This window comes from Vipera berus (genome assembly GCF_964194415.1).
Source record: "Vipera berus genome assembly, chromosome: 2".
Lineage (NCBI taxonomy): Eukaryota > Metazoa > Chordata > Lepidosauria > Squamata > Viperidae > Vipera > Vipera berus.
This window is the reverse complement of record NC_138203.1, coordinates 199,684,781-199,697,099: the sequence shown is the minus strand read 5'-3', so window position 1 is coordinate 199,697,099 and position 12,319 is coordinate 199,684,781. Positions and strand designations below refer to the sequence as shown.

Sequence of the window (12,319 nt, the reverse complement as noted above, 5' to 3'; positions counted from 1 at the left end):
CTTTTGGTTCCACGCTATGCAGCGCACTCTATCTGGAGCTATGCTGACAGTTTTGCCTTTTAAAAAAACTTGCTTTTCCTGGCTTTTTAGTGTTAATTTTAGCAATTAGTCTTGATGTTAATTTTAATCTAGGTTTAAGTTTTAAGTTGATTTTGCTTTAAAATTGTAACTTCCCCTTGATTAATAATTTCATGGGGTGGTAATTCCAAGCTAGGCCTGCCAAAACCTTTCTGAAAGCTCTATCCTGCCTGAGTTTTGGTATCTCAAAGGAAGGGAAGGGGCTTAGGTGAAAGAACTCCATCTGGAGCTGGTGAAGTTGCCACTATCAATTCCTGCAGTTGGAGGATGCTTCCCTTAACTCAGCGGTGCCCAATATTTCCGGATCTGTAGACTGGCAGCGGCGTCAGTGGGGGTGAAGGAGATGGCTTCGCAGGCCAATGGAGCTTCACACCTTTACATACTCACCCGCCACTTGCACAACCCAGTTCCCCACAGGCCAAGGACCAGGACCTGGGGACCCTTGTCTTAACTGAAATCTCACAGGGGTGCAAAAGATTACCCCTTCTGGAGGAATAAGCTTTTAAATCAATGGCTCAACCTTTCCCTTTTTATCCCTCCCTTTTTACCAGAATTACCAGACTCACCCAGTCCTGGAGCCCATAGTGCAAGGGTGTCAAACTGCCGGCCCATGGGCCGGACACGTCATGAGGAAACCATGCCCACCCCATTGCCAGCAATGGGGGAAAAGTTCCAATATGTCGCGAGACATCATATGACGTCACGAGTTTGACATGTCTGCCAAAGAGGTACTACAAATTCAACACTGGATTATTTTAATAGCTGCAAAAAAGTACTTGGGGAATAAAATAATTCCACCAAGTTATAGACTGGCTAGATCAACATATAAAGAACCAGTTCAGTGTAGGGCTTAAGGCGCCAGCTAGAAAAAGGGGACTATGAGTTCCTTTTGGGCACAAAATTAGCTAGGTGACCTTAGGTCAATCACTCTCTCAGCCCTCTGAATCAGACAATGGCAGACCACTTCCAAAATCTTCTCAAGAAAACTACAAGGATAAATCCAAGGAATCGCCAGGAGGGTTCAAGACTGACATGGATGTACCAAAAAAAACCCAACATACAAAAATTGGAACTATTAATCTGCAATCAGCAAAACAAAAAAAATTAAGGGACATAAAATGCAAGCAAAAGTAAAAATCATGCAACTGAAGAAAGCAGCATTGAACAAAAAAAATCAAACATCCCTAATGTTTTTCCATATATTTCCCTGCCAGCTTTATCTAATTAGCTTTCCCAAGACTACTGGGCAGGAGGACTGAGCATCAGGCAGACAGGAAATCTGTTTCTGTCCTAGCTGCTTTAAAGATCTGCACTTATTTACACAGAAAAAAATGAAACATTTGCTCCCTGTGCCAGCCTGAACCACACACACCCCACTACATCCAAATCTTTAAAACTATAGCCACCAGCTATCCTATAGTACTCCAAATGAACTACAAATCATTACTCAGAATGGCAGGATCTAAATGTTAACATAAATAAATCTCCCAAATAAGTCTCTAATAACTTGGTGATGTAATAACTGGACAGCTGTTAACATTGAACAATTTTATTCATTTTTGCATAATTAAGAATTGGAATTGCATCAAAAAAGTTTCTGAATGATAATTTTTATTAGAGTTTTGTAGCACCAAGATGTCATAGGTTATATAAAAAATAAGCTTGAATAGTTTAAGAGCACATTCACTACTGTATTTTCATTTATTAATCCCTTCAAAGCAGTTGTAAATTGATTTCAATTGATTTGAGTCCAACAATACTCTCCCAGCTGATCATCATGGTAGCACAAAATATGCAATCAATAATCCACCTCTGAACTACAGATAGTAGAGAAACAACCATCACCTTTTCTCCACTTCAACCCTAAAGGAAATAAATTGATACTAATCACCCTACCCATGTTGCTCTGTTAAGCTCAATAGTAGACAATGGTTTGGGTGGAGAAGACATCCTGCCACCATTACCATATTACACAAGAGTAACTGATGAGACAATCACACTACATTGGCAGTTCTGTGATCAAAAGTCTTGTCTCTTGTTATCTCTAACCATAGTGCATGTTACTGAACCAACTGAGAGGCAAAAGAATAAAAACTAAGTCTTAATACAGTCAGCTTCTGACATTCTAATTTGAGTAGACATTTGTGTGATAACAATCAAATAATTAAAATTTAAGCAACCTATATTACTAACCCCCTTCATGGATTACTGCCTTGTCGTGGCGAAGGGGCTTGCGTAATTCAATGAAGCTATGAGCTATGCCGTGCAGGGCCACCCAAGACGGACAGGTCATAGCTGAGAGTTCTGACAAAACGTGATCCACTGGAGAAGGAAATGGCAACCCACTCCAGTATCTTTGCCATGAAAACCCTATGGACAGTACCAAAAGGCAAAACGATATGACGCTGGAAGATGAGCCCCTCAGGTCGGAAGGCGTCCAATATGCTACTGGGGAAGAGCAGAGGGCTAGTACTAGTAGCGCCAGAAAGAATGAAGCGACTGGGCCAAAGCCGAAAGGACGCTCAGCTGTGGATATGTCTGGTGGTGAAAGGAAAGTCCGATGCTGTAAAGATTTTTTCTCCATAGGAACCTGGAATGTAAGATCCATGAATCAAGGAAAGCTGGACGTGGTCAAACAAGAGATGACAAGACTGAACATCGACATCTTAGGTATCAGCGAACTAAAATGGACAGGAATGGGTGAATTTAATTCAGATGACCATCAGGTATACTACTGCGGGCAAGAATCCCTCAGAAGAAATGGAGTAGCCTTCATAGTTAATAAAAGAGTAGGAAAATCAATACTGGGATACAATCCTCAAAATGACAGAATGATCTCAGTTCGAATCCAAGGGAAACCATTCAATATCACAGTAGTCCAAGTCTATGCCCCAACCACCAGTGCTGAAGAGGATGAAATTGACCGGTTCTATGAAGCCCTACAGCACCTTATAGAAGTAACACCAAAAAATGATGTCCTTATCATCATGGGGGATTGGAATGCTAAAGTAGGAAGCCAAAAGATAACTGGAATAACAGGCAGGTTTGGCCTTGGAGTACAAAATGAAGCAGGGCACAGGCTGATAGAATTTTGTCAAGAGAATACGATGGTCATAGCAAACACTCTTTTCCAACAACCCAAGAGACGGCTCTACACATGGACATCACCAGATGGTCAACACAGAAATCAGATTGACTATATGCTCTGCAGCCAAAGATGGAGAAGCTCTATACAGTCGGTAAAAACAAGACCAGGAGCTGACTGTGGCTCAGACCATGAGCTTCTCCTTGCAAAGTTTAGGCTTAAACTGAAGAAAGTAGGGAAAAGCACTAGGCCACTCAGGTACGAATTAAATCATATCCCTGTTGAATATACAGTAGAGGTGACAAATAGATTTAAGGAATTAGATCTGATAGACAGAGTGCCTGAAGAACTATGGACAGAGGTTCGCGACATTGTACAACAGGTAGCAACCAAAACCGTCCCAAAGAAAAAGAAATGCAAGAAAGCAAAATGGCTGTCTGAGGAAGCTTTGCAAATAGCTGAGGAAAGGAGGAAAGCGAAAGGCAAGGGAGAAAAACATAGATATGCCCAATTGAATGCAGAATTCCAGAGAATAGCTAGAAGAGATAAGAATGCCTTCTTAAATGAACAGTGCAAAGAAATAGAAGAAAACAATAGAATAGGGAGGACCAGAGATCTTTTCAAGAAAATTGGAGAGATGAAGGGAACATTCCATGCAAAAATGGGCATGATAAAGGACCAAAATGGTAGGGACCTTACAGAGGCAGAAGAGATTAAGAAGAGGTGGCAAAATTACACAGAAGAACTATACAAGAATGAGCTTAACGTCCCAGATAATCACAATGAGGTGGTCACTGACCTCGAGCCAGACATCCTAGAATGTGAAGTGAAGTGGGCCTTAGAAAAGCTGAGCAACAACAAAGCTAGTGGAGGTGACAGTATTCCAGCTGAGCTATTCAAAATCTTAAAAGACAGTGCAGTAAAAGTGCTACACTCAATTTGCCAGCAAATTTGGAAAACTCAACAGTGGCCACAGGATTGGAAAAGATCAGTTTACATTCCAATTCCAAAGAAAGGCAGTGCCAAAGAATGTTCAAACTATCGCACCGTTGCACTCATTTCTCATGCTAGTAAAGTCATGCTTAAAATCCTACAAGCTAGACTTCAGCAGTATGTGGATCGAGAACTACCAGAAGTACAGGCAGGATTTCGAAGAGGCAGAGGAACTAGAGATCAAATTGCTAACATACGCTGGATCATGGAGAAAGCTAGGGAGTTCCAGAAAAACATCTACTTCTGCTTCATTGACTATGCTAAAGCCTTTGATTGTGTGGATCATAACAAACTGTGGCAAGTTCTTAAAGAGATGGGAGTACCAGACCATCTTATTTGTCTCTTGAGAAACCTATATGCGGGTCAAGAAGCAACAGTGAGAACTGGACACGGAACCACTGATTGGTTCAAAATTGGGAAAGGAGTCCGGCAAGGCTGTATACTGTCACCCTGCCTATTTAACTTATATGCAGAGCACATCATGAGAAAGGCAGGGCTAGATGAATCAAAAGTTGGAATTAAGATTGCTGGAAGAAATATCAACAACCTAAGATACGCAGATGATACCACTCTAATGGCAGAAAGTGAAGAAGAACTAAAGAGCCTCTTGTTGCGGGTGAAGAAGGAGAGTGCAAAACTTGGGTTGAAACTTAACATTAAGAAAACCAAGATCATGGCCTCTGGCCCTCTCAATTCCTGGCAAATAGATGGGGAAGAAATGGAGGTAGTGACAGATTTTGTTTTCCTGGGCTCCAAGATCACTGCAGATGGGGACTGTAGCCAAGAAATTAAAAGACGCTTGCTCCTGGGGAGGAAAGCCATGGCAAATCTAGACAGCACACTAAAAAGCAGAGACATCACCCTGTCAACAAAAGTGTGTATAGTCAAGGCTATGGTCTTCCCAGTTGCAATGTATGGCAGTGAAAGCTGGACCATAAGAAAGGCTGAGCGCCAAAGAATTGAAGCCTTTGAGCTATGGTGCTGGAGAAGACTCCTGCGAGTCCCTTGGACTGCAAGGCGATCAAACCGGTCAGTCCTAGAGGAGATCAACCCTGACTGCTCTTTAGAAGGCCAGATCCTGAAGCTAAAACTCAAATACTTTGGCCACCTAATGAGAAGGAAGGACTCACTGGAGAAGAGCCTAATGCTGGGAAAGATTGAGGGCAATAGAAGAAGGGGACGACAGAGAATGAGGTGGTTGGATGGAGTCACTGAAACAGTAGGCGTGAGCTTAGATGGACTCCAGAAGATGGTAGAGGACAGGAAGGCCTGGAGGAACATTGTCCATAGGGTCGCGATGGGTCGGACACGACTTCGCAACTAACAACAACAACAACAACAACATATTACTAACAATTATGTGCAGAATAATGCAAAGATCTATGTTTGAATTTGATCTGCTAATAAATTTTCCATAAATTACTAAGGGGATTATCTATTGTGTCGCAGGTATTGCAATTATTACATTTGAGCTCTTATTATTGTATTCTGTTACAATGGTCATTCCTGACTGCTTTACATTGCTATCATTTTTCTTATATTGTGCAAGTTCCTAGTTAGAAGTCTTCCCTTAAAGACACAGAACACAACTATGTTGTATCAATACATAAGGTATTGAAGTATATGCACATTTAGAGATGCACAGATCTGTGTATTTAGTTTAGTTGTTAGTATACCTGGGTCACCCATAAGTGCAATTACAGACTAATAATTTAATAATGTACAAATTATTTGAAATAAATCTTTCAGAACTTATGAGAACATCTATAAACGAAATAAAGTAGCTGTACATGCAGATGCATATGGTGACATCCAAGATTTGCTCCTCAGGCAGCAACATGAACTTGGAAAGGATGCAATTGCTTTAACAATCCTAAAAGGGGTAATTTAGGCACACTTCTGCATATCACAAAGCACTCTGTAGAAGAATTTGAGCAATGTTTCTAATGATTAGCAAATGAAGCAATGATTAGTTTCTTCTGAAAAGTGAGGTGAAGATAGAGAAGTGGAAAAGTACAGGCATTTCTGTAACAGCATTTTTATTTTTGTGGTTCTTTTCCATTCTGTAGAAGGAGAAATTCATTTTAGAAACAATGAGATATCCAATATTGGCAAAATGGCTCTGTTCCTTATCAGTTCACACATCAATACTTTCATATGGAAACCCAAACTCTGAAATGATGCCTATGTAGCTACTCTAAAATTGACTAAGATACCAGCTGGAAAGGAAGATCCCTGGGGTGTGCACCTTATTACAAGGAATAGAGCTCTGCAAACCATTAGAAAGAGGTGCTTTATAACAGGGGTGTCAAACTGCCGGCATTGAATCATGCGGACAACGCACCCACCCCAGCTCTAGCAATGCAAAAAAGTCGTGATATGTTGCGACATCAAGTAACATGGCAAATTTGACACCCGTGTTTTATAACACACAGGAACAGGCACATGTGAGACAACTGGCAACTATTTTCAACACAGCTGCCTCCAAGTCTTGCAAAAGATATTGCTATTTTAACAGTTAGGAGATGCCTAGTTCATGCTTCTACACATTGAAAAACACATACTTTAAATATTTAAATAGCTCAAGACTAGACAGAGGAAACCCTTTACCTTAACAGGCAAGTATGACTACTGCCTTTTTTATTTGAAACAAATGAATAAATTATGATTGCATGTTGCTCAAAGTAAATTCTGGATTGATTCTCAGAAGTATTACTGGGTTTAATAATGATGAATCACAATGTATGTGGCTGCTACTTACTAACACTGGTGGAAGTCACACATTCTGTTAAACCATGGGTTATTATCATAGTTTGTAGAACACTTCATAGTAGTCTGCTTTGAATATTACACTGCACTATCAGTTATAGATTACAAATCACAAGGGCTGTTTTATACTAAATCAAAAACAATAAGCCACATTAGGACATAACATACATATGTATCTTGTTTGATGATTACCTTATTATAGTTTCCTGATGGTTTGTGATTTTACATAGTGCAAATTATAAACTCTACTAGACTTATTAATTACTGCATTGTTACCATGCCTTTTTATTTATTCAGACTCAAGGAGGCTTACAATGAAAAAACAAGAATATATAACCTTGGAATACAGATGTGTGTTCTATTTTTGAGCTGGTTATCAATATAATGCGAGGACTGATTTAATGTATTTGTATGCTCAAGACTTGGTGATTTGTTTAGAAATAAAGCCAAATCATGTTTTTGTTTTTGGAGATCCATTTTTTGTTATTTTTTAAACTTGTTTTGCTTGTGCTTTGTACTTTAGAGCAAAAATTAAAAATATATTACCTATAAAGACAAACCAAAGATAACCATAAAATCAATGTAATTAAAATAAAAACCACGCATAAAAATGAATTACTTTTTTTAAGATTAGGAAACACAACCCAAAAAAATCCTAAAAGGGAGAGTGACAGTACCTCGAGGACGATAACAGCAGTAATACAGATTACTTCAAGACCTGGTCTGAATAAATTTACCAACCACTGTTAGAGCTTTTTGTTTTTGTTTTTTAAACAAAGTGGCCAGAAAGACTATCTTCACTCCTGCCCTCTTGAAGACTGCAAATCAGAAGAAGACATTTAGATTGTTCTTACTGACTGCAATCCTATACTCCCTAATTCAGACACATATGAGTGACTTCATATTCAAATATGCAATTTTCCTAGAATTGTTAAATGTCATTCAACAACACATCCATTAGAGGTCTTTCACTTACCATAAATGTAATCATTACAGTCATTTTTACAAAACTCACCAAAGTTCAAGTGTTAAAACAATGTTTTTAAAAAGATATCAGGCACACTTTTATTTTTTTTAAAAAAACCCCACAATACTTGCAAAATGACAAACGTTCTGGCCTTTATCAATATAACTTTCTACAGTAAAAGTACGTTTGTCATACTGTAGAACATTTTATGCCATATATTTTAGCATATATTAAGAGTCAGGCACTCAGCAGCAGCAGCAACAAACACAGTCATATCTTTTGTTACTTCTGATGATGTATACATAAACTCCACGCCGATTAGTATATATATATATAAAAAAAAAGAAAAATCATGGAGGGAAAGTAAGTTACCTCTTGAGTTCTTTCCGATGGTTTCTTCCTCAAAGCTAGTTTAATCCTGGGATCTACAAGGGATGTCATCCTATTACTCTTGTTATCCAATTACAGAGTTCTTCGGAGTTAAGTTTATGAAAGCGAGCGAGGGAAAACAATACACGAGCTCGGGAGCGCGATTTTTTTTTCCCTTCTTCTTTTTAAGTCCAGCCAAACCCCCGAGTTAAAATGACGTTGGTTTAAGGATTTTTTTGTCTTCCTCCTCCTCCTCCTCCTCCTTTCTTCTTTCGTAACTAATCCCAAACAACTGGCAAACTCAAAGATTTCATGAAGCGAGGGCCGTGGCCAGCCGAGGGAACGAGATCCACCACCAGCCGCGCGTCCCGCCCGGGGTCCCTCTTCGGCAACCGGGCGGTCTGTGGCGGCGGCGGCGGCGACTCCCTTTGCTTTCTTCCTTACTCTTGAGGAGCCCCAAAGTCGCCCCTGCGGAGCCCCCCCCCCTCGCTTTTCTTCCTCCCAAGCTCGCCCCCTTCGCCACTGCTGGGCGCGAGAAGCAGACTCCCTAAACCGCAACGTCCCAGCCGGCCACACTTGCAGGAAGTGCCTGCAAGTCCAGCCGGCTGGGACGGTGCGGCTGGAGAACGAGAGGGAAAGAAGAAAATTCCAAAACGCCGCCGGGCACCTCGTCGGGAGCCGAGAAACTCACCTCGCGGCAAGCTTCCCCGCACCCGAAAGGCAATCCGAGGCGCCCACCCACCGCCGAGCTCGCGGGAAAGGAGCCCAGCCTCAACTGGGGAGGGGGATGGCCGGGCAAAAGGGCGGGCGGCGGACAGGAGGGAGGGAGGGAGGGAGGGGCGGGGGCAGCCAGGTCACGTGACAAGGCAGAAGGCGCCCGCTGGCTGGCTAGGCCCAGGCTGAACATTCAGCTCGAGAAGCAAGGCCCCACCCCTTTCGCCAAGGCGGGGGACGAAGGGGATAAAAGGCTCAGTGGCGCGAATAGCCAGAAGGGGCGTCGCCTGGGGAGGAGGAGGAGGGGGGGGGGAAGAGAGGGATGGTCAAGGGGTGTAACGTGTGAACGTTTTGGGGTCCCGCCGCTAGAGAGCCGGAGTCTCTTCGCTCAGGGCTCTTTTGCGGAGTCGTTCCTCCCGGACGAGACCGCCCTGGGCCTCTGTAAAGGGGGCTCGGCTGTACTTTCTGGACCCGCCCGGCGAGGCGGGGGAATGTCTCCGCGAGGAGCGCGCTGCTGTTGCAAAGCGAGGGGCTGGGGATGAGGGTGGGGGAGGGAGAGAAGGCGGGCCTGGAATGGGGAGCCCTGTTCGCGTTGCAAGGAGCAGCGGTGATGCAATCTGCCGCAGCAACTTTCTCCGGCGTTGCCAAGCCTGCGGAGTTGGAAGTTGACTCAGGGCAGTAAGCTCGAGGACGATAACCGCAGATCCCTCCGAGTCCCGCGGGCTAACCGCCGCGTCCGCTTCTTTCAGATTGGTTGCACGGTTTAAAGCTGGGCCTGGCGGGCCAGGCGCATCTGGAAGGCACCTGGTTGGGGAACCTCTTGATCCTTTTCGTGGGTCAGCTCACTAAATCAGTAGCAGCCTGTTGACCTTGTTTTTGCCGATTAGCTTAGTTATTTGCATTTTTGAGCTTAATTGTGGGGACATGGCTCATTACTATTGTGCAGATCTTCGGGGGAGTTTCAGTTTATTGAAGGATCCGGGAAAGTTACTTTTTAGAAAACAGAAGTCTGAAAAAAGCTTCGTGTTTCTGTGCGTGGGTTTCTATAGGGCAGGGGTCGGCAACCTCGGCTCTTTTATGACTCGTGGACTTCAACTCCCAGAATTCCTGAGCCAGCATAGCTGGCTCAGGAATTCTGGGAGTTGAAGTCCACGAGTCATAAAAGAACCGAGGTTGCCTACCCCTGCTATAGGGGAAACCCGTACTGTCCCTGAAACCCACTGAGCCTGATTGGGCATGCCCAAATTTTAGGTCAAGGATATTTTTCCATATTGAAGCAGGTCTCTGTATCTCCAGAGGCGAGCCGCTCATCAGAGCTACAGAGATCTAATTGACTGTTGACAAACTTCTGCATTTTAAAATTTATCACTGGACCTATTTGAGATACTTGATTTTATTTGGCAGACTGATCCGTTTGTCAAAGTATCAAAAAGAACAGCAGTTCTTTAATAATGGCAAGAGAACAATGGTTTATTATGAAGTTTTCCAATTGAAACCAAGAGGAAACAAAACCTCTTCATGTTTTCAACTAAAATTAAATGATCGTGCTGCAGTTTGAAAAAGGCACATTTTTCCCCCAGTTCAGGATGTGCTTTTTCAAAATTGCATTCTTTTCTGTTTGAGCACTCCTTATAGCTGATTGCTGTTAATGATGCAGCCTTGGTTCTTGAAGCCAGGACTGTATTATTATTGATTTGAGGCAATATTCAAAATGGTATATTCTGTATACTTCTATTGGATTCTTTCCTCCATTTAAAAAAACCTCATCCATCAGCTCTTATATATTTTGAATTTATCATTACAGGTTTTCTCTGTAACTAGGAAAAATATGATTAAAAAATATTCAGACCCATAGATACTATGTACCAAGATTACATTGTTCTCTGATTTGTTGTTTCTTCCTTAAGCAGAACTAGAAGGAATAAAAATATGTACAACTTCAGAAGTTTTATATGAAAAAGAAAATAGCCATAGCTTTGGATGTTCCAGGAGGAAATTTTGAAAAGAAATCCAAGAAAATACTTTCAAACATCAAAAGGCTGAAAGAAGGAAACATTTTTAAAGAAATGTGAAGCGTCTATGACTCCAGGATGAGGAATATGTTTTGAAATTATGTTTTCTTTTTTCCCCACAGAGGTTTCAGCTATATTGCTGAGATAGAATATGGATTTCTGGGACAAACATAGGCCAGGGGACATAGAACATTGTGTGGGTTTATAGCCTGTGGGTTCCTGCAATCTGCAGTGTATGCAGATGTGGGAGAAAGATGGTAACTGAGATGTCAGGAGGAGGATAGAAGTGTTTGTGGCTGTGTCTCCATTTATATGAACAGCAGTCTGATGCTTTGATGTGGATAATGAAGTGTAAATAAAAAGGGTGTGTGCTAATAGTCTGGTTCTCTGATGTGCATGTGAACTGAGAAGAAAATCCTTATTACAGGGCAGAAAAATTCATATGTATTTAGGACTCATCCAGAGCCCCAAAACATTGTGTACCTCTCTCCAGAATTTAATTTAAAGTGAATGTTCAGTGTTTTATGAAAGACATTTAAACATACACAGAAAGAGCTATAGTTACTTAATTAAATTCAGCTTATCTCCTGGGTCTGTCTACATTTAAAGTATGGCCCAGTGTACTTTCAAAGGCAAGTGTAAGCTTGAAAAATAATGTGCACCCTTTCTGGAGGGCCATTTGAATCCATTTCAGTGAAGAGTATAAGAAAGGCAGTTCCACAACCATGGCACACTGTTTTTCCTTGGTTTGGCATAAAATACAAGCCTCTCCAAAGAAAGAAACTGATTACTATAAACTATAATGTCTGGGCTTTTGTCTAATGTATTAGCGCAGGGGTGTCAAACTCGCGTCATGTGACGTGTCGCAATGTATCACGACTTTTTTCCCCTTGCCGGAGCTGGGATGGGTGTGGCTTCTGAGTGATGCATCCGGCCTGTGGGCTGGCAGTTTGACACCCTTGCTTTAGCATGTCAAACCTAGCCCCAAACAAACCACGTTATGGTTTAGTGTGATGTGTGACCCAGGACAAAGACATACAAAAGAAAACTTACTTCTGAGCATTTATGAACACAAAATGCAGCAATTGAAATAAGCCAGATGGGCATAAGCAGTTTAGATGACAGCTGATCAAGTGAGTGATTAGTTCCAGATAAGTTTGGTCAGTCTCCTGCTTGAATGCAATTCATGCTTGAAGTGTGAGCTATGCAATGGCAGCTTCATTCTTAATTCAGGGAAAGAAAACTTTTTATCATTTGCAAATAAGGAAATCAATTGAACACTAGAAAATACTGATTAAACTTTTCCCAATTTTGTATGGGGTAAACTAGATT

The 12,319-nt window shown here is 41.8% G+C and overlaps 1 protein-coding gene across 1 annotated transcript in view; it reads right to left on the bottom strand.

Moving 5' to 3' along the window:
• RAPGEF6 (Rap guanine nucleotide exchange factor 6) overlaps nucleotides 1–9,019 on the bottom strand; it is a 175,229-nt gene extending 166,210 nt beyond the window's left edge. Inside the window, exon 1 of the mRNA XM_081318027.1 lies at nucleotides 8,265–9,019. Coding sequence (XP_081174153.1) covers nucleotides 8,265–8,333 — 69 coding nt within the window. The 5' untranslated portion in view covers nucleotides 8,334–9,019. The remainder of the gene's footprint in view (nucleotides 1–8,264) is intronic.
• Nucleotides 9,020–12,319: the final 3,300 nt, after the last annotated feature.